The sequence below is a fragment of the Lytechinus variegatus genome, chromosome 12 (genome assembly GCF_018143015.1).
Source record: "Lytechinus variegatus isolate NC3 chromosome 12, Lvar_3.0, whole genome shotgun sequence".
Lineage (NCBI taxonomy): Eukaryota > Metazoa > Echinodermata > Echinoidea > Temnopleuroida > Toxopneustidae > Lytechinus > Lytechinus variegatus.
In genome coordinates this window covers 11,951,996-11,974,899 of record NC_054751.1, presented here as the reverse complement: position 1 = coordinate 11,974,899, position 22,904 = coordinate 11,951,996, and the positions used below count along the sequence as shown (strand labels likewise).

Below are 22,904 nucleotides of genomic sequence, written 5' to 3'. Positions count from 1 at the left end.
ACAGACCTTTACACCAATCAGTGGAAGGGTGATTTTAGGAGTTCTAATTCTTGCCATTAAATCAAATAATAAACAATATAATATTTTGGGGGGAGGCAGATTCGACCACACATAAGCTCTTGTTGAATCCCGATGGGCTGTAACGATGGCAATTGTACATACTCATGGGTGAATCAAACTTGTTCCACAATGCAATGAGGAATATTTATTTCATAGAATATTATATAAATGAAATAATTATGAGTAAGAAACGTCATTAATGATGTCAACCGTTCACTCATTTGCATTTGCACTGAAGAGGAATCTAAAATGGCATAACTTTCTTACCTTGGATCCGAGTTTGTGGAAGTTTTCAGCGGTAAGCTTAGTCCACTCTTATCTATTTAATCAAAACAGCTATTTGTCGCGATGGGCTTGCCCGTTGATTACATACTACATACGACGAATATTATTGAGTGGGACATCACCATGATTAATGTGCTGAACTTTAAATGAATTGATTCGATGTTTGTTGATATGATTGTCATAAAATATCCACCGTAGACTAACGAAATCGATTTTCACAAGCACAAGGAAAGAAATGATTAAAATTAGTTGCTTTTATCGCCATCAATCATTCCATTATCAACTGTCATTCTCTTTAATACTAGGGCAACGGAAGTGTTTTAAGCTTTGTGTAAACCATCCGCTCCATCCCCCTCCTCAGTGGCGTACTTAGAGTTTTCCAAGGGGGGATTCGTCCGCCAAAAAAAAAATTAACAAGCAAAATGAAAAAAAAGGTCTTCAACCACAAATAAAGGATTTCGTACCAGAAAAAAAAATTACAAGCAAAAAAATGAAAAATACAAAAGTTTTCAAGTTCATAGGAGTGGACCACTTGTGGCTCGTTAGGGATCAGTTGTGACTCGTCAGGGGGCAGGGATACGTCCCTTGCATGGGTTGTTACTCGTGAGAGGGGGGCAGTCTGCCCCCCCGTAGGTACGCTATTAATGCCCCTCCCCCTCCCTTTCTCTCTTTTTTTTAATGTACACATACATACACACACACGCACCCTCAAACTCACCCTCACTCCTCACTCACTGTTGCACTTCCTCCTACTGCTAGAATAAAAAAACTGGTGGTGATTATGTTATCAAACGAACATAGGAAATATCCTTCACCGTCCTCTGATATTCAGCTTGTCACATTTCCTCATTTTCTACCGAACCAGATAACGATTATCAGCGACGAGATTTGCAGCCATAGATATAGTAATTCTTATCAGAAATAAAAGTGAACTTGACTTTGACCAGATTGTTGAAATCGTACCTTGAAAGCGGTGTGACGAAAATTTCATCATGAATGATTATACTGAAAACGCTATTCATTTTTTCCATTTCATTTGATATATTTCATTACTATACATGTAGCATGGAGTAACTAACAAAGAACTCAATAGTTATGGTGTTCATAAAGTATAGTGCCATTAAATAAAAACGCAGCGCAATTGTAAAAATAAAATAAATTCCATACGATTTCCATTACGAAGTGATTTAAAAGCACTGGTTTATAGGTGGGGGGCTAGGCCTCTCATGAGATTCACAACCAATAAAATAGGAGAAAGGGAAAAAAATAAGGCAAAATCACGGAATATGGGTTTTATTTTCTTATTATCATTATTGCAAGATATATCACAAAATTAAAGGTTCATATTTGAAAAGGAAATCATTTTTGTTCGCTCGCTAGTTTTGAGAGATTTTACCCATACGTCAAGTTGTGCGCTCTTTCGAAGTTTTTGGCTCATTACGCCACTAAATCCCACCAAGACCGAGATGCCGTGGCCGAGTGGTCTAAGGCACCTGGCTATACATTGAAAGCCAGGGGTTCAATCCAGGCCACGGTACCTATGCTCTTTTATCCTGCATTAAAATAAGTGGAAATGCTTTACGCGTTATTGGTAACTAGGTATGCACTTCTTCTAAAAAAAAAAAAAAACTATGACCGACCAGAATAGAGGAGGATATGTTGCATGGGGGGATATGAAATAGTCTCTTTTGTTTGTTCATTAATTCCATGACTTAACCTTTACTTGGGGATAATTATAATTCCCCTGTTAATCGACTACATTAAATTCACATATTTTTTTCTCTTTTCCATGATTTAAACATAATCTGTTCATTGTGTTTTTCTTTCACATTCGGAATTAATTATCAAACCATCGATGGTTCAACAAACCGGAACCGGAATGTCTGGCTTGATGTTGACTTTAATGTGTCATGGAGCTAGCAAGTTTAAACCTGACTGCGCATGCGCATTAAGATAACAAAGAAACTTAATTGATTTGATATTGAAGAGAGGATAATCTAGTTTCCTCCCAACATTTCGGTCTTTCATTATAGGCATCAAGAAAAACACACTTCATTTTTTGCTGAATACCTTGTACAAACCTGCCAAAGCACCACGACACACCTTAGTTTCTACTTGTTAATGTTGCAGTCATTCTTACCAAACCCATCCTATACGATCAGGGGATCGATCAAACATTTTACATTATTTCCAATGGCAATGTTATCGGTCGGTTTGAAGTGGTTTCGTTGGTGTGAAGGCGACAATACAATAGTTTGCGTGCGCTAGCGAGAGTCGAGGATGGACGGGCCGATGTCAGCGCCCTTGTACATGTTGTTGGTAGTAACACCATGAAAGCCATCAGATCCTGTGTCAGATTGTACTGTCAACGGATATGACACTTGGTCGAATGTGAGATAATGTAACCGAAATATCATCCTTGGATTTACATGGATATATAAACCCGATCGCATTCGTCACAATGAGGTAAGTGATTTCGGCATCTTAACGGAGTCAAACAAAGTTGTGTTTAAAAGTCTTTAAAATATTGACACAGCGTGCGGTATATCAACACTTCGTTATTATGTAGGATACCTTTATTTGTTGTCGACCTATTTCTGTATTGGACATGCATAACAACGGCCAATTGCCAAACCAGCTAGTGCATTATTTCGAACCAAAAAAATGCTACACCGGGAAAGGTTGTGTATACACCAGGCGTCCACTTCCGAGAGTTAGACTGTGATTTTCCATCAGCAAGTTTGGACGTATACAACTAAAAACGGGGAAAGGACAGGTGACGAAACGTTCCAACAAAAAATGCAAAAGAAGTTAGAAGATTGTGACTAAAATAACAGAATTTTGCGCTAAAATGAATGCCAACAATTGCAACAAGAAGAACAAGATGAGGTCAAGAAAAATGAAAGCTAGAAGCTAGGATACCAATAATTACATGAACGATTAGATTTACAGCAAGAATATTACATATCATCAACCAACGCAAGTCAATTCAACAACTTGAAAAGATACCAGTTCCTTACGATTACTGTACATCCATTACTCTATAATCCATACGAACCGATGTGCATTGACTCATCTAAAAGATATCTTATATTTCACATCTGCTATAAAAATGTATTTCAAGTTTGAAAAAGTCCAATGACATTTTTCAACCTTCTTCAAAATATGTAACCCTGTTGTTTTTTTAAAGATTTTATCAATCAAAGAAGAATATTTTCGCCATTCAAAATCTTTTCTGCAGTGTATACTTTAGACTCTGCTATTGGTCTAGTGTGTTTTAAACTTTTTATTTTCATTTTTTATTCGTACCAGATTTTTATTTTGTGTAAAATGTATGACAGCCTTTTTCATCTGCAACATTATTTGTTACCGATTCTATTCATATTATCCAAACATTTTTTTTTCGTTCGATATCTATTGATCCCTAGCCGTGTTCGAGATCTTTTAGACGACCTACTGCCATCCGGACTCATGGAGAACAATAGTCTTTTCAAGAAAACGACTGTCCCAGGAGCCCAGGCATGGCAGAAACCAGAGCCCGATATCAATCGAATGTCTGCGTACTACAATCGCGTCAAAGTGAGTCATGGCATGGTTTTGATATTGGTCATTTTTTTTGTTTTCTCCACGAAGTGTCAATATTTGACCACAATGATCTAAGATTTAAAGCGTGTAGGTGGAAGAATTAGCGTTGCTTTTTCTTCTTGAATACCTTACCACAATCCATGGACTAATTAATCACAGCAAAGACCAGGACTCGTAGGCCTATCCTCTTTGTGCTACAGTCATACAAATGAAACCGACTCCAAACCGACCGATGGTTGTCGTTAGTAATTAAATAATATCATTTGTCGGTTTGGAGTCATCTTCGCTGGTGTGACAGACATACTATACGACGGTTTGTGGGAAATGGATTTCCGAATCACGGTATTTGATTTTCCGCGTTATGTACATTGAATCTAGATTTACGATATTTCCTGATTTATGGTTTTGCTAAAAAGAAAACATGTCTAAAGAACGATGATAACTATACTCAATTGGTGTCACGGGATGTAATAAAATAATTCCGAACAAAGGGCTAGATTAAGTCATTTTGAAATGAAATGAAATAAGATGAGAATGGAAACAAAATTAACAAATATAGGTTAAAGGAATCAAATAAAGTAAATGTCGTAGGCCTATTAGAAGATTGGTTGAACGATTCGGATTGGTTTAGATTAAATCACATGACAGTAGTTCTTGACAATGGAGTTTTTTTGGTTTTCGAATTCGTCACAGTCGAAGCATGTTTATGATTTATTTGTAAATTAGTTTAAGAGCATAACATTAACTAATAAACAAATTGATACTTCCAAATATTTTCAATTGTGTTCCCCTTAAGGTGTTTCGAATTTAATTGTGAGGTTTTGGGTTTTACTCCCTGAACTATATTTAGTAGACTGCAACCCACTTGCCTGTGAAATTGTCTGTTTGAAGCTTATTAAATTGGCGATACCACAATAACATTGTAATTCCTTTACCAAGAGATTGTGGACCTGTCCTGTATCTTGTAATATGCCTACTGTCGTTGGCACTCTTTCATTTTAAGGAATTTTCCATTTTATTTTAATGTATACACCGTTAGTAACAGATTTGCACATGCTAAACATACATGCTAAACATGAATTACTGATAAGTTAATCGCTCTGTTTAGGTTTCTGCTATTCAACTATACATATGGCTATACATTATTACTGACTGTAAGTGTAATCGTTTTGTTATGAACATGCGAGTTGTTTTTCTTTTTCATGTGAAATTCATAGCTGAATGTCTTACCATAATTTCAGGTCCTGTGTTTCTATTCGTGTAAGTTATGCCCGCATGAATGAGCATGTTAGATTATTTTCTAAACTCTTTCTATCTGATACCACTTTTACTTTTTGTGACGTCAGAAATGATCAATGTACATGTATGTACATGTATTATATGTAGACATTACTGTATATCTGGTACCTGTTTTTTTACTGCAATGTGCAAAGTTGTTTATCACGCACAAAATAAATGTAGCAAGCGGATGTTATAAACCGGAAGCGATTCCTCTATGCCTAGGCCTCACATAAAACTTGGCCTGAACCTAGCTAGTCTTATTATTCCCTATGTACGCGTTTTGGTGGAATCAAGACATATAGTAACAATAATATTTCCGGGGTCGTGTTTTATATGCCTAAATTCTCGAACGGGGATACAGCTGCAAATTGCTACAGCGTGAGGATACCAACAACTCCCTCAAAATATCTGGAAGACATTACGCTCATTTCACTTGAATAGTCGTAATTATCGGTTGAGTTGTTCCTCAGACGTATAATCGTTATCTTATGCATGAAACCTCAATAAACAAGGGTTTTTTTCAAAATGGGTTGCTTATGCAAAAATCTTTGACTTGCTTTGAATTTTGTGATTATTTGTATACTGAATGTTAGAAATGAATCAACACATTTCGTCGAAATTTTAGGAACAAGATTTTGAGGCAAAGTAACTTCGATATAAGTTAGATAAAAAAATGTTGTTGGAAATGTAAATTCTATCATTTTTTCTTTGAAAGTTTTTCATGATAATTTTAGTAAAAGAACTTCAAGTTCCCTTCATGTGAGTTAGGGACAACATTAAGGTAAGATACATTGTCAAGGAATACTCTTAAACCACCATCGTTACATTCGAATGATTTCCCCCAAAATAAAATGTTCGGGTCATGATAATCATTATTTGTGTGCAATTCAATTGTTTAAGCAAGTCGAAAAATTCCAAATCTTTACAAAATGCATTATAATCAACCGCGGTCATGATCGCTTTGTGACAATGTCTTGACAGTCCAATGTCAATTTCTTCAAGAAGAGTTTTAAAAAAAGAAAGAAAAATTATCTTTAACATGTTTAATTGTCAACATGGTCAAAGATTGAAAATATATTCCTCTTGGTATGCTTGGGTCGATATGTTTAAATCATTGAGATTCGAATAACAGAAAAACAGGAATTCCTTTCTTTCCGGCGCTCCTACATATCTTACGCAAATAGTGCAGTGACTGTCACCAAACTATAGCTAAATGATACATAAACGTGTGTGGAACTAACTAATCGAATGAATATATTCATTCTGGGTTGTATTATGAATTATAAGATATCTATGGGCATTGGCATTTCTGCACATGTGAATAATTTTGATTATGAATATATTTCTCTTTTCGTTGTTTGTTCTCGTATAATTAGGAATATTGCCGACAAGTCTTTACAATCAACCAGTCAAGTGGACATGATAACAAAGATGTAAGAATGATGTTTTGCGAGGTTGGTACACCAAATATTTCTAACCCCTACCTATATTTACTCCGTACTTTACCTTTCTCCCCTGGGGGGGGGCACTCAGTATATAATGCATAGTGGGTATGTGCCGCGGAGGGGACCCCCATTTTTACACCCAGATTTCCGTTCCAAGGCCTGCGGCACACCCCTACCACTTTTTTGGTCGAGTGCCCCCCGGGCCTTTCTCTCTTTATATCCCTCTTCTCTCGCGCGCAATCTCTCCCTCCACTTCTTTATCATCTCTACTATATACTTCCCTCTCTCTCTCTACAATGAAGAAAAAAAAAAATATATATATATATTTATCTTCCTCTTCATTCTCCCTCACGTCTCTCGCTGACCCTAACAACCAACTTTAAGGGTTTTTTTCAAAGCAATACATTTTTATCCAAAACACACTAACCTATCCTTGCCCAAGATACATTATAATAATCTTTTAATTCATTCTATCACTCATCATTAGGCTTAAAAATCAAACATAACATTATAAAAAAATGCCTACATCCACTTCCCACACACACACGCGCGCACACCCACCCTTCCATCCCATCTGCACGCACACACCCCCTACCTCTCTCACAAATACTCCCTCACACACCCAGACGAGCTCACAACCATCAAACCAAAAATATACCTTCCCACACCATGTACACCCACACACATTAACACCCCCACCCTTTCAAACATCAGACTCTAATCCCAAAGCAAACATGCACAGAGGCGTCGAGCCTGGGGGGGGGGGGGGGCAGGGGGCGATCGCCCCACCAATGGAAATATTGGGGGCAAACATATCGTTTTGCCGTCCCCCCCCCCCCCAAATAATTCCGCATGTTCAAAAAATAAAATAAGATTGTAATGTTAAACAGAAATCAGCAAGCAAGATTGAGATACACATCTCCTTCTTTAATTAAAATCGTGCTAAAAATGTTCGTTTTTCAGACTGGAATACAAAAATAATTTCAGCTCGCGCTCGCATCATTTCTGTAGCAAAAACTCATACTTTTCATGATAAGATAGGTGAATAGAATGTCCCGCTTTCGGTTCTAAACCTCAAAAGAACTCCCGCTTCGATTTGCAATAATCTTTTGTTGGATATTTATATCTTGCTCTTTATTAAAACGTCCATTAAACTCAATTTTTTCAGATCGAAATATATAAATTTTCAGCTTGCGCTTCGCGCTCGCATTACTTTGTTGGTGAGATATGTGTTCTCTATCTCATGATATATATATATATATAGGCATATGTGTGTGTGTGAGAGAGAGAGAGTTTGTTTTGTGTGATCGAGCGCCTTTGGAAAGTTGATTTATGATTCCCCCCCCCCATCTGAAAAATGGGTCGACGGCCCTGAACACGCACATCCACACGCACCCCAATAAATAATGGTCTTATGTACACCCCTCTCCCTCCCACACTCTCTCCTCCTTTCTCTCTCTCTCTCTCTCTCTCTCTCTCCTCCCCCCCCCCCCCCTCTCTCTCTCTTTATCTTCCTCTCCTCCATCTTAATGGCGTCTACCATTACATGTCATTTTTTTACAACACCTACCCAACCCAAGCACTTACAACCATAAACGCAAACACACAGAGTCATGTACCCCGCCTCGACACCCCTTCCATAATTGAATCGCTTAATAAGTCCCATAAAACTGTACATTAATATTATCTTACTAACATTATTTCCATGCGTTTAGAATGTATTTTCAAGAAAAATAAAAGATTCATATAAGCTTGGGATTCGAAAGCAGTATTATGGCATTATTTTTGTGCACTTTGTCTTTCGCAATGTAGGGTTCACCAAGCCATCGGGAGAACGAACTTCGACAGAAGATTTTGACCGAAACAAAGATATCTCTGGAGCTGGCGAGGGCAGATGCCCTTCGAAAGGCTGCCGAGCGACGCGGGAAAGACCCCATCTTATGCCGTGTCAAGAAAACGATGGGAAACTTTTCCGATTTTCGGGGGTACGCAGTGAAGCTGGAGAACAGACTCCGAGAGGAGAGGAAAAGGACCGGGGTTTTGAGAAGGAAGTGGGAACGCGAGTTTCACAGAGCAAACAAGTTCGAACGTGAAAAGGTAGATGAGCATTATTTTCATTTAATACCAGTATCATTTCCGAATCTCTTGGATGTGTAATCACTTCACAATCTTGTTTATTAGTCGATTCATTTCATTTTTATACTTTGTACTTCGTATTTATGTGGTACCCCATTTATGAAGTGTTAATGAATTTCAATTCATTTCTTCATCATGTTCATGTCACACGCTAAACTCGCGATAGCGAGTGCCTACTGTTCTTCAGAAAGTCCGTGACCATAAACTACGAAAAGAAACGATTTTTTTCAATAAAATGTAATATTAAGATACTTATATGCAAGAAACTTTAACAATCGAAATTACAATTAACATCACAACATTTATCCCAAAGTGCTTAGAGAATAGAATACAATGATAAACATAGTCTCGAAGGGAAACATTTACAAGTAAAATTGATAGAGAAATTAACAAAGAAAAATATACAGACAACTGTCAAACACGAAAAAATAACAAATTGGCCTATGCAGTAATTTGTGTTGAATGTGGAGTGTATTAGAGTCTGCCTGAATGATCATAAGGATGTTTTTTTTTCAATTTCACTTAACAGCGAGAAGCTGAGAAGAAGATCAAACGGATGTCAGATATGCTTGTCAGGATGAGGGAAATGCTTGTGACCCTGGAGGTAAAAATCATTCCCTATTTAACATTCTTTTCAATTTGTGTGACAATATGATTCCCTTTGTCCGATTAAAGTAACAATACAAAGACGGAATTACTTATATTCATTTGTTATTTGCAAAAATAATTACTACTTTTTCGTAAGCTTATGTAGTATGATTTTTTGGGTAAATAATTGTAATGATTTCCGTTTTTCACTGTATGCTTTTTGTTATACCCCCTTATTATAATTGTCACTAAAACTACTTTATGATGAGGTAATTGTATTATTTTAATCATTACCATTATAATCATTGTTATCATCGTCGTCATCGTCTTCATCATCAATCATCATTGGTGTTCATTAGAGTGTCGTACTAGTAGAAATAATAAGGATTTTTCGCAACCACTATGCAGACGCTTTTCCGGAATGTACAGAATCTATTGTCAATATCCTTTCATGACAATGACAAAGCAGTCTTTGTCGAAAATCGCTAAATCAAGACAGCAGTGTCTTAATTGACTCTCGACTAACGACATAATTACAATTATTCGTCAGCTTCGAATTTTAGGACGATCCAATTTTCGACAAAGACCTCTCAGCTGCACATTTGGGATTTGACGGGTAGTTACAATGCATTTACTATGTTCTAGAAGCATTTCCCTTTGCAATCGCTAAAGCAACAATGAGGGGTAGTAACACATGTAGTTCTTTAGTTCAATGGAAAGTAGGGGCAAGAATGGACCATCACATCATGATGCAAAAGAATGGAATTATCAGATTGTAGTTGGTTCAGGGAATTGCCTCATCACTAACATTTCGTGGTTGATGAGATAATGAGCTAACTACGACAAACAATATGACTTGATCGTTGATATGGTTTCCTTCATACATACTTCAATGACATGCGCTGATACTCGTAAAGAGCTCTGTAAAAATAAACGATTACTCGAATTTTCGACAGAATTGTTTTAGTTAATATCTCCGGTATTAACGTAACTTAATCGTTATTTTCTTGTCCTGATTTCCCCCGAAGGAAGAGAATTCTAAATACAAGACCGATCTTGAAGAAGCTCTTCAGAAAGTACAAGAAAAGGAAGAAGACAACGAGTGAGTATTATGGATCATGTCAAACAATTCTTTGCGACTTCCAAACTCCGGGTGACCATCGAATGATTGTATCACTTTGAAATCATTTTGAAATCAATAATGATATAGATGCTCGATGAGCGTCCTGTTTCCTTTTGGCAGTTAAGATTTTATAAAATGATGTGTGGGATTGCATGTATGTGTTATCTTGTTTAATTCGCTTGTTTTAATAGGTATGATTTCTTCGACAAGGCAATTCTATAAACAAAATGAACCCCGATTCTACTTTAGTGATGCTTCATTTTCCTGTACTTTAGAATGAGTTTTAATATATGTCGTCATATTATATCTACTTCACAATAGGTTCCTAGAGGTTTCCTGGCATGAAGCCAATAAAGCAAAGGAAAAATTGGAACGAGAACTCAGCAGGTATAAAACAATTAGTAGTGGTAGCAGAAGAAGGAGTAAAAGTAGAAGTAGATGTAGTAGAAGTAGATGTAGTAGAAGTAGTTGTAGAAGTAGTAGAAGTAGAAGTTTTTAAGGAGAGCTTTCGCATCGGAGCGAAGAACGGATTCGAGTATATAGCATAGCAAAATGCCCTTCAGATGACAAGAAAAGAGCTGAGATGTCTATTTGTCGAGAATTGGTGAACCGGGGGTTCCGGAGTCGACGAAATATGACCAATACGTCGTTTGTCCAGAATCTTGAAACTACCGTTTTGAATCACCAACTCACCAAAGACTTCTTGGTTATCCATTGTCATGAAGGGCAATTGACAATGCATTTTCTTTGTTCTTGAATCACATACCCGCGGATTAAAATGGGAAATTCCAACATTCGCGTTTTGAGAAAAGTGAGTTCGCCAAACAACTTTCAACTTTGTTGGAGCCACAAATGGGGGGTAGTAGTAGTAGTAGTAGTAGCAGTAGTAGTACTAGTACTAGTAGTAGTAGTAGCAGTAGTAGTACTAGTACTATTAGTAGTAGTAGTAGTAGTAGTAGTAGTAGTAGTAGTAGTAGTAGTAGTAGTAGTAGTAGTAGAAGTAGTAGTAGTAGGCCCTAGTAGTAGTGGTGGTGGTAGTAGTAGTAATAGTAGTAGTAGTTGTAGAAGTAGTAGTAGTAGTAGTGGTGGTGGTAGTAGTAGTTGTAGTTGTGTGTATTTATCGTATTTGACGGTATTTGCTTGCATGGTTTGTTTGTATTATGTCAGAAAGGAAATATGAAAATGAAGCTTTCCAAACTGACGGCCAGTGTGTTTTCTAAGTGATTCCCAATTAGGAAGAAGCCGACAGATATTGTTTTTCCTGTGACAACCTTTGCCGAAAGATAAACGAATTGTTATTCAAATTAATTGTATAAAAATCAATCGATCGATCAGACAGAAAATCTTCTTTGCAAATACATTTGAAATTAGTTTCATCAAGTATTCAGTTGAATTTATTTTTTTATTAAATTCCGTGTATGCTTTTCGGTCCTGCTTCATTAAAACATACACTATATTTCTTATTTCAGACTTTTGAAAGACACAGCGGACTGTCAGTTCAAAGACCTGAATGAAATTCATTTCGCATTACTCAGAAAGACTACACCCCTAGCGAAGGTGAATATGGCCGAGAAATACGAACCTATCGTTGACAAGACCAAGTCTGTCATCACTCTTGGCGGAGGGGCCTTCGGAAGAGTTTTCGCATACCGGCAGAAGCGTGGTCGACAAGGAAAGACCGTGGCGATGAAGATATTGCACGCGACCGCTGACGACTACGAAGTACGTCGGCAGGAGATCATCCTCGAAGCGCGCCTCATCAGACTCTTCGCCGGTACCGGCGTATTTCCGCGCATGTACGGGGTCGGTAGTCTCGGGAATGATACTGCCATTGCAATGGAGTTTCTAGGTGATGATAGCACGTATAAGGTGAGGACTCTGAATACATGGACGCAAGACGAACACGTCAGCATCCACCACGCAAAGACAGTGATGCTTGACATCCTTTCTGCCTTGAAGGCCTTACACTCGATGGATATCCTCCACAATGACATCAAGGGTGATAATGTAATCGTCAAACAGTCCGACCACGACTTATTTAGTGGGTACCTTATCGATCTGGGTAATGCGTCGACGACGTTCCTGTCCGCGATCTACGACTTTGGGCAGACCGAGAGAGATTATTATGAAGAGGATCCGTTGTCAATCCACTACGCACCAGAATTGATATTTGATAACGCAGCGACGACCCGAGCGAGTGATATATATCAGATTGGACAGCTCATTTACATTATGGGATATGACTTAAGAAACGATGATCTTAGAGATATCGGAGAGAAATGCCTGTATAGGGAACCTTTATCGCGTATAAAGCTCTTGGACCTTATCGAACTGATATCTCAGTTATGACCCTAAAGGGAACTGATCTCCGAGAATTCTCTCTCATATGATCATGAAGTTGAGAATAATTTTGAAACATAAATGTTTATGCCCTTCAAAAAACAATCGGAAATAAATTATACTCAATTTTCAGTTTTAACAAATGTTCAAGGTATGGGGTATACATGTAGGATAATAGTAGAAGATATGGGATACAGGATCTGGGGTAAATTGCACGAGGTATGATATGGTATAGGATATGGGGTAAATGTGAGAGGGTATAGGACGTGCGGTATATGATTCCGGATAGTATGTGGTGCGCAACGTATTTTATAGGATATGGTATAGGATATGGGGTACAGGATACGGTACCGGACATGAGGCAAAGGTTTTAGGGTACAAGATAATGGGAATTAGTATATTATGGGTAGAATGATCGGATAGGATATGGGGTAAAGGATATGCCAAAAGGAAATGGGATGGAATGGGTGAAATTGGACTTGAGGCATTTAAAATATGGGGCAGGGTATGACATTGGTTTAGGATATACTATGGGGTATATAAAAAGAGTGGCACTTTGAAATACAAAGGCTGAGCTGTGGGAAAGGCCGATAAATTACAGCGTTTTTCACTCTTGAATTTTTTCCACTCTTTGGCCTTTTGAGGGGTGATGCACCCCTTTCCATAATTCTAATTTTCTATAGTTGTGCCTCTAAGATAAATTGACATATTACTATTTTTATGAATATTATTTTTTATTTTAATTGACCTTCTTTTATTTGACCTCAGTTTAATTTGATCTAAACTATACAGAAGTAAGACATGGGTCCTATACGAACAAGGGAGACACAAACTAATCTCGTGGACTGATATCATCGACTAATGCCTTAATTATGAAATTGTATATCATGGAATTGTAGCTATTTAATCTTAGTTTTAGGAATAAAAGATTTAACTTTATGTACATAAGAAGAGGTATTTTATATTCACTACAAATTCCTTTACAATACTCTAAAACAAACTATTCAGACTGAATATGATCCAAATCTACTTGGGCTTGTACAAGGTATCTATTCAATTTTTACCAATATTATTATCAAGTTTTTCAGATTCTGCTCAAATATTCAATATTCAGGCACTAGATTTTAGATTTTGTTCTGAAATTGATCTTTTCAAAGACAAAAGGAGATGAGTGTGATATGGAATCCGATAATTCAAAGGTTGATAGTATTAAGTTTGTTATGTCTCGAGATGGTTTTATCAGACCATTTATACACTGCCTTAATTTTTCTATTCAATTTTGAGATTATAGTTATTAAAAAGAAATGGGCCTGATTTAAAGCCCAATCTTATACGACATATTTCATTTATTTAAAAAAGAGAGCTGCTGCCATACGTTATTCATCTTGAATATTATATCTATTATTCTTGTATTGTAATCACTTATCAATATTTTCTTAAATCGTGCATAATCTTATGCTGATAATAATCAATGAAGTTGAAGCGTTGAGCCGTTATGATCTTTGTTTTATAACGATTAAATGCTATATACTGCTGCTTTTCTTGTATATGAAATCGTCACAGACTATGAAAGAAATTACACATGTGATACTAGCATCACTTATTATAGTACATCAAAAGATATTGCACAAACTTGAAAGTGAAGCGACCGCACGGAATAAATTGATCGAAAGTCGAAGGTTTGCATATTGTTTTAGCAAATACGAATTAAAATAGACTTCGAGCCTATTGCTATGGTTTCAGTTGTCGAAATGAGAATTGCTGGAGTATATTTTCTTAGTGTATTTTGTCGTATTTTGATTGTCTTTGTGTGTTTTGATACATAAATAATATACTCGTTCACCTAGAATCTCTACATATTGTAAAATATCATGGATCAGAACTTAATCATCGTGTCACTAAATTAAAATTTCAGGTACTATGTTAAATTCATTTGCTTTCATCAATTTTAATACAAGATGTACTGTATATTGGGTCTCAACAACGGGCTCTTGCATACCCCTCCCCTTCCAGTTCTGTTCATTAGCAGCCAACACAAGGATGCTACATAAGTGAAGGGAGGGGGGGGGGCAATGTGACTTTTTTTTTGCTTTGAAGGGAATGTCTTCCTTCTCACATGGGGCCATACTGGAGTAGGCATACGCCCGAATCCACGATCTGTCCTTCATGAGAAGGGCGCTCTTCCACCGGGGCATTATAATTTATGGATGGCTATAATTCACGTACTTGATATTGTGAAAATCTTTTGATGTTTTGAAATGTAACTGTGTACATGAGATGCTTTTATATTCAATAAATGATCCCCTATAAAAGGGTTAAAAGAAAATACAAAAAGTAAGTAGGTTAACATTTCAATTTATTTCTTGCATGAGAGCTAGAGATGACTTTGGGGCCGCTTCATGAAGCTGATTGGAAGTTACGTGTGATCTTACTTAAGACTGGTGACCCTTTCCTGTACCAAACATGGGCGGAAATCCCAGGGGGGGACAGAGGGGACGAGTCCCCCTAGCCAAAATAGTAGGGGGACACAATATCAAATGTCCCCCTACTATTTTTTGGTCTTTTATGATGGAAAGAAATACATCATTCAAAATCGAAACGAAACAGGTATTTTAGACGAGATGACCCGTCACTTTTTGGATGATAAGCTTTTTTCCCCTTTTTTTGGCTTGTCAAATTTTCCAGCCCCAGGTCCCCCTACCTTTGGAGAGAGATTTCCGCCCTTGGCACCAAATAAGATTGGATCAATGAAGAATGAGTTTTAACTGTATCTATTGACCAAGAAAAGGGCCACCAGTGATTCGTCAGTGTGTAACTAACGAACAACTTTAAGAAAGAAAACATAACCCTCGCAGTTTCATTCAATGAAAGTATATCTAGGGAGTTCGAGGTAGAATAAGATTAACCAGAGTGGCAAAGCATACACAGACCTTACCTTTCTCACATTTATGAAAATGGACCGAAAGAATGTGGTGTACTGTCAGGAGGAGGGGGGGGCGGAGAGCCCCGGTGGCGAGCGAGAGATATACAATACTGTTTATTCATCCCTTCAAAATAGTAAGCCTATAAGGGTATGTATATATATATTTTTTTTACAGAAATCGAGTTTGGGTTGGGGTAAGCAACTGCCCCTCATTAACGCTTCTTACAGCCGTTTGGGTGACTCAACATTTACGTAATAATAAATAAATGTCTTAGCCCAATCGGATGCCATTTATCAAACAGTCTAGTCAGAAAGTAGAACGATCCTGCCCCAGCCCCCCCCCCCCCCCCCACACACACACAAACACCCATGCACAATTTGGATTCGAGGGGGTAAAAGCCTCCTCATCCTTGCTTCCGACACCCCTGCTGAAACTGGTCTCCTATACTCCAATTTATCTATTTGCATGGGAGAGAAAAACATATATCAATTAACTCCCTCCACTTACCTCGCTATAGCCATGCAATGGGAACAGGCTGAGGAAGATATGAATACCATGGAAGGTTTTGTTTCAGCCTACGAGAGAGCGCTGCGACCAGTGACCTCAAAGAATATGGGGTTTCATCTTGCAAGTTTTCATTTTAAAGCACTTTTTATGGTTGTAATGTCTTTCTTTTCATTTTAGGTGAAACAAAAATTATTCGATCTGTTCCAACACCTAAGGGCGCCGGAAGAGGGGGGGGGGCAGGGGGGGCACTTGCCCCCAAATAAAATTTGGGGGGGAGCAAAACGAGATTTTGCCCCCCCCCCATGTGCCCCACTGAAAGTAGAAAAATTATAAATTATTTAAGGACAAAAGTAAACGTAGGCACTTTTCTTCCTGAAAAATTGTCATTTCCATTGTCAAAAAATAAAAAAAATTTGCCCCTGACGGGGCAAATACATTATTATAGTAAGCCTCGCGTCTTTTGACGAACAGGGGGGGGGGCGTTTCATCAATATTTTCGTCTGACAAGTTGTCAGATCTGACAACTTTCCTGGATTCTGATTGGTTGAGAAGCACTGTTACTATAGTAACTGTCGGATAAAACGGGACTTGTCGGATAAAACGTCCGACAAGTCCTTTCATGAAACACTCCCCAGTTCCTCTGTGAAACATATCTTTGATAAGCCCCTTTTCCATCTTATTACAGTGTGATAACGTTTAACCTTTTAATGAATACATTTCAGACTAAAAGCGAATGGCAAATTGATAGTGGTCCACCAATGATGAGGTTTATGACTCCATATGATGCTGGCTGTGTCGTCTAACAAACGCGCGGTCGCCCAGAAACGCTCAGACCGGACCCGATATCACTAACGCGCGTGAACACTAGTTACTCGAGCAACATAATGGAATCTATGTCCCGGAGGGGGGGGGGCACTTACATTGACGAGTGGATACCATGCGCGACCAAAAAACACGTAAAAAGGATGTCTTTTTCACGATAGGGCCCGTTACGTACGTAACGTGATAAGGGTGTCAAAAACACAAAAATAATGAAAAAAGGGTATCTATTTCGCAAGGAAAATTACGTGTTTTGGGTCGAATTTGTGGGGATGATTAAACAAAATTAAAATGTTTTATAAAGGATGTCCTTTTTGCCCCAACACTTCGTGTTTAGAGTCCGATTTGCGCAAGGTTTAGAAGGTGGTGGTCGTATACTAAACCAAATAAGGTAAAGCAGACGACCGAAGGTCCCGTAACAATAAAACATTCCTATACTTGTTTAGGGGTTCATTTCAGGGAATATTTACTAAGAGTACCGTTTTGTTTCCAATACTTGTTAAGGGTAGGGTCTCACACGCCAATACTTGTTAAGGGGTGCATTTTCAGAATATGGAAATTACGTGTAGGGTGCTTTTCGAGACCCTATGGTCGCGCAAGGTATCCACTCGTGAATGGAAGTGCCCCCCCCCCCCCCCCGAGATCTATGTCATAGCTGTCAAGCCCAGAGACCATAACATCTCGAGAAACTTGTTTCAATTATTTTATTTTTAACTAAATATAAATTTTGATACAGTGATAACAAGTCAGTGCCCTAAAGAAAATACCAAGGTCATTTCAACTCAATATAGACATGTTATCAGAAAATTATACACAGAATAATCATGTGTAGAGGATTATAATTTATAATTTGTTAAAATGGTGAATCCCACTCGAAAGCAACTTAGAGATAATGTTTAGACATGAAAAAAATAAAATCATCTGTGAAAGTGTCTTCTTGACCGGACTCATATTATCCGAGATATGAATAAAAATGGAAATAAAGAATATAGAAGAAAAAATAAGCGTTATACAGTACTGCTCAACTATAAAAAAATCTTAAGATATTTTCACAGCCCCGTATTTTCCTCTATTCCTTTTCATTGGCACGATTGGAAAGCGTTTTGTCTGATACTATCATGACTATTGCAGCTCATATGATAAAGCACTTATGTATTTTAGATTCCAAAACTTCTTCCCATTACCTGTAACTAATCAGATCGAGATGGCAGCTAGCTCTGGTTCATCCCAGCTTTTGTTATTCATGGACGTTTGCAAAAAAAAAAAAAAAAAAAAAACAATCCGGGAGTGGGTGGGGCTGCAAGACCTAAATTTTTCGAAGAAACTTAAGAGCGAGGGGGCTTGTGATGGGGGAGCTTTTGCATTTAAAGTTGAAGGATTTCGTGCAAATTTTGGTGAATTTTGCCCTCTCGATCGGCGGCCCCCGGCTGCGTACGGTCAAAGGCCTATATTACATTGGTTTAAAACAATTTCGTTTGCAATAAGGCTCGTAATTTGCTGGAACTGCGACCCTGATCATGAAGAAACACCAGTCTGGGTCAGAAGAGGGGGAAACAGAAGGAGCAAAAAGAACTCCAAGACTGTTTAATTCTCAAGAAATTTATTTTTGAATGCTCTTAGAAACGCAACTTTTATACTCCATTTTTACACAAAGTCCTTACCGTGGGGGGGTCCCACAACCTCTCCCGCTCGATCGCTTCGGTATCTCACGCTGTCAAAAATATTGTGCCCCCTTCGGGATTCCCCCCCCCCCCCACACTGAAAGTGTTCCGGCGCGCCTGCCAACACCCCTGCTTCCATGGCCTACTTCCTTTTTCTTCCTCTTCTCCATGTTCTCCTACGCCTTCATACATACATGTATCTTCTTCTTGTATGTGTTTTTATAGCCATAACTTATTTGACTCTTGTATTTATTACCACTGACAGTTTTTCTTCATAAACTTTGGTAATCAAACACACATTTCTCATCTATCTTCGTTCCAATCTTCCATCATTAATTTTTGTCAAGTCATTAGATTTTTTTCTTTCATTGATATGGTGTCTTCAAATCGGCTTACACGCTATACTCTTCCATCGATCACAGAATAATTTCCAGTTTGACATGTAATGACCACCACTGGGGAACTTACGAAATCAGATAACCAAGAAGTTCATCATTCAAATTCATCAGTTCTTCATTGAGTGAGTATATGGTTTGCGTTGAATTTGATTGGTCTAATATTTCCCACCATGTAGTAATTTCTACAGTGTTCTGTTGAAAGGGTACCAACCACAGCCAACAGGTCGAAAGAAAGAGTCAAAGGGGAGAATTGATACCTCTGAAAGGTAGTGATAAAGCACCCATCAGGATGCATAACTTATATACTACCTTTTTTTCATTTTTATTAAGTATCAGTATAGGCCCTTACTCAAAACGTACATAGCTTTGAGTAATATATTAGAAATATGTATTCGGAAATGAGAGCAAGGACGTATTCTTCCCCTCGTTTTTTGATACACGTAATTTTTTTCCCTCAAACATGCCGAACCAAGATGAGAGGAATAAGACCATGGTTAAATGTTATCATGGTCTTTATTATTGATTATTACTATCATATTCTTAGTTAAATTTTTGATAAGAACATGAAAATAACGTACATTCAGTCATATGTACTGTACATTTATATGTTGTATATTAAGCAGAAAACACGTAAATATATCGACAGTATCAAAGTAAACTCAGAAACATCATTAGAGTTAGCACAGCTTTATTGATCTTACTCCGTCTTAAATTCACAGAGGTCTTCATTGCGAAGGGATAACGATCGATATAATTCTTTTCATCATCGAACCTAGTCCAAAGAATCAATACTTCCTCGAATGCTTTATGTCTGGTTTATACTGCAGCTTGTGAACGTACGTGCATTATCAACCTACCAAGTTCATTGTGAAGCCATTCCTGCCGTAGTATTAACTTTCATGTTCAATATTTAAAATCTTAAGTGGGTCAACAATTATTTACACATTGCTGAATTACTATACATGTATACGCATAATTATGCCTTCCATGACCACATAATTTTAAGTACTAGCTCATTCGTAACTTAATATACATGTGATTCATTTTTATGTATACTGTGAATGACTAAATGTACAGTACAAACACTAAAAGGACATCTTAATTAATGTAATGGTACTGACCTATTCTTTAGTATTATTAATTTTATTCAATGAAACATGTATAATTTGTTCTGTTTGCAGACGATATAGACGATATCATAATTACTCGAAGCCTTCTCTTCTTGAACAAGCCACGTGAAGACGAATCGCTCGACCTATCAAAATGCTGAAGCTAATATCCCTGCGGACAGTAATGAAGATATTCGGAGTTGTCATGTTTGTCATCGCTCTTCATCTAACTATTGAAGCTTATTCTCAACGAAAAACGCATGCCGATTTCCAATACAACAAAAATAGTTTGACTGCCAATGAACAAGAGAGAGATGCAGGTGATAAGGGGAAAGTTCAGACTTCCCACGACAAGCATAATTATTTTGAATATATTCCAATGTTGAAGAACCTCAAGCTCAGTTCTGATGCCCTCAAATTTGAGAGAACAAATCGTGAGATTAAGGCGGAACTGAACGATGGCAGGCACAGTAAATGGCTGGCAAATGCTTTGATAAGCATGAAGCACAATGTAACTTTCCAGGAAAACAGACTCTTGTACAAGATACACAACTCAGTAAGTCAGAGGCAGAACCATAACAGCCCGAACACATGCGTCATCAAAGTTCTCCAATTATGTAGGAAGATGTGTAAACGGATGATCAAAGAAGAGAACAAAAGATGGACAAAATTTTATTGCAAATTCTCAAACTGTCACTTTGAAACCAAGGTGAGTGACACACTCGAAGACATTAAAGAGAGCGATGTCGTATTTCTCATTCCAGAAAAACGGGATTGGAAGTCGGTTATTGACTCTCGGCCAAAGGGGCAACTCTGGGTTTTCCACTCAAAAGAAGCGCCTATTCATACCCCGGAACAGTACCCACCTCGAGAGTTCGGGAATCCATATAATATTTCAATTAGCTACCTGACGAGTGTAGATCTTGCTCCGGCCTATTACTACGTGGATTCCCACAACTCAGAACAAAGTCCTATGGTTCTTCGAAAGAAGAAACTCATGTATTGGGCGTCATCGAACTGCAATCACACCAGCTGGGGAAGGACGAGATTTGTACACGAGTTGGAGAAGTACTTGGACATTGATACATTTGGTCTTTGCGGACGCTTGCAGTGCCTTCGCTACGCGAATGGATGTTATTCCATCCAATCGGACTACAAATTCAACCTCGCCCTGGAGAATAGCCAATGTCCAGAGTACATCACGGAAAAGTTCTGGTACAATGCACTCCTCACAGGTTCTGTTCCAATAGTCTACGGACCTTCGAAGAAAGATTACGAACGTCTTGCGCCGCCTCATTCTTTCATCCACTTTGACGACTTCAAGACGGTTCAAGAGTTTGTAGATTACATCAATCTCCTGGATCGCAACGATGAACTGTACCTTGAATACTTTGCATGGCGGAGAGTCGGTCGAGTGGAGAAGTCTTCTACGATGCTGACAACTCGTATCCAGACTGGGGATAGGTTGTGTTACATTATCATGACGTTGCTCAAGAAGTCTTTGAGACCTGGCGAGTTTACATGGCAGGATGATCATCCAAACTTCCATGACTGGTGGACTGGACTGTGTCAGGAGGAAACCCAGAAGAAACGAATAATGGACATTGATGTCTAAACATAGATAGGTTTCTTGCTCCACGGCAGTTTGAAAAAAAAAGAGATATTGAAAAAAAAATATTCGGGTTAGACATAAATGGTTTCGTTCCTTCATGTCAGTGTTTCATCAAGAACTATTTCATCTCTCTTAAGGGTTTTGATATACAGTATCCTGATGTGCTTTGGGTAGGGAAATGATGCAAGGCGTTTTCTCTCACACACACCTACATTCTCAACCCCACCCATTTTCTCCCCCTCACACACACACACACCCACACATCCCCGTCTCTCTTTCTTTCATAATTCTTCCTCTTTACCGAACCATTCTGATTCGTGCTTCGAAATTTTATTGATATCAGTATCTGACTTCGACCGATCATGGCGAATTGATGCAATGAAACTCAATTCTTGGACTATCATGCAATAGAATGATTTTGGGAGTTTATGGTGTTTAATATATTTTTAACACATCAGTTGTTTCCAAAATCATGATAGATAAGTTTCGATATTCACATTTCGACAAATATAATGACTTGAAATATAATATATTATCTAAAATAAAATTATATATATGCACATTGTTATAATGTTGTTGGGGTTATTTTCTAAATAAATTTAGCTATCTGGAATCATTACTTACTACTCTTACCTAGGCAGGAAAGATGTACCTTGGAAAATAAATGTCTTGGTTTTGCTTTTTTAAAGTAATATTACAGTATTCATCACAATCTTAGTAATCAGTAAGAAGTCAATGAAATCTCCGAAATATTTATAACTATTTATTTTGTTAATTTGTTTATATTAGTGGTATATTAAAAAAAAAACTTAGTAACCGCAGAGGAGGAAAATTCTTAGGAAGGTAAATTAAAAACAAACAAACCTGTCTTTATTCCAACGATATTGTTTGCTACGTGAATTGTACAACTTCAATACCTCCCAAACCGAGCCAACGAAAAAATATTAGCTAAAAGCAATACAAAGTAGATATAAGATTACACTAACAATTCCTATAAACAACTTATGTGTGTTATATTATTGATATTTCCT

General features: G+C 37.7%; 2 protein-coding genes across 5 annotated transcripts; both read left to right on the top strand.

Moving 5' to 3' along the window:
* Positions 1 to 2,405: 2,405 nt before the first annotated feature.
* Positions 2,406 to 14,599, top strand: LOC121425549. 3 transcript variants are annotated; one of them, XM_041621630.1, is made up of 8 exons: positions 2,406 to 2,811; positions 3,774 to 3,924; positions 6,588 to 6,644; positions 8,469 to 8,753; positions 9,322 to 9,396; positions 10,409 to 10,482; positions 10,825 to 10,890; positions 11,973 to 14,599. In XM_041621630.1, the coding sequence occupies exons 1-8, from the start codon at positions 2,807 to 2,809 to the stop codon at positions 12,850 to 12,852; spliced, it is 1,593 nt and encodes a 530-aa protein (XP_041477564.1). In that variant the 5' UTR covers positions 2,406 to 2,806; the 3' UTR covers positions 12,853 to 14,599. The 3 variants fall into 3 exon arrangements, with proteins under 3 accessions (XP_041477564.1, XP_041477563.1, XP_041477565.1); XM_041621629.1 differs by having other exon boundaries at positions 6,588 to 6,665; XM_041621631.1 differs by lacking the exon at positions 2,406 to 2,811 and adding an exon at positions 2,825 to 3,121 and having other exon boundaries at positions 6,588 to 6,665.
* Positions 14,600 to 19,125: 4,526 nt separating this feature from the next.
* Positions 19,126 to 22,799, top strand: LOC121424914. Of its 2 annotated transcripts, XM_041620803.1 has the most exons (3): positions 19,126 to 19,274; positions 20,334 to 21,903; positions 21,949 to 22,799. In XM_041620803.1, the coding sequence occupies exon 2, from the start codon at positions 20,416 to 20,418 to the stop codon at positions 21,874 to 21,876; it is 1,461 nt and encodes a 486-aa protein (XP_041476737.1). In that variant the 5' UTR covers positions 19,126 to 19,274; positions 20,334 to 20,415; the 3' UTR covers positions 21,877 to 21,903; positions 21,949 to 22,799. The 2 variants fall into 2 exon arrangements, with proteins under 2 accessions (XP_041476737.1, XP_041476736.1); XM_041620802.1 differs by having other exon boundaries at positions 20,334 to 22,799.
* The last annotated feature ends 105 nt before the right edge of the window (positions 22,800 to 22,904 follow it).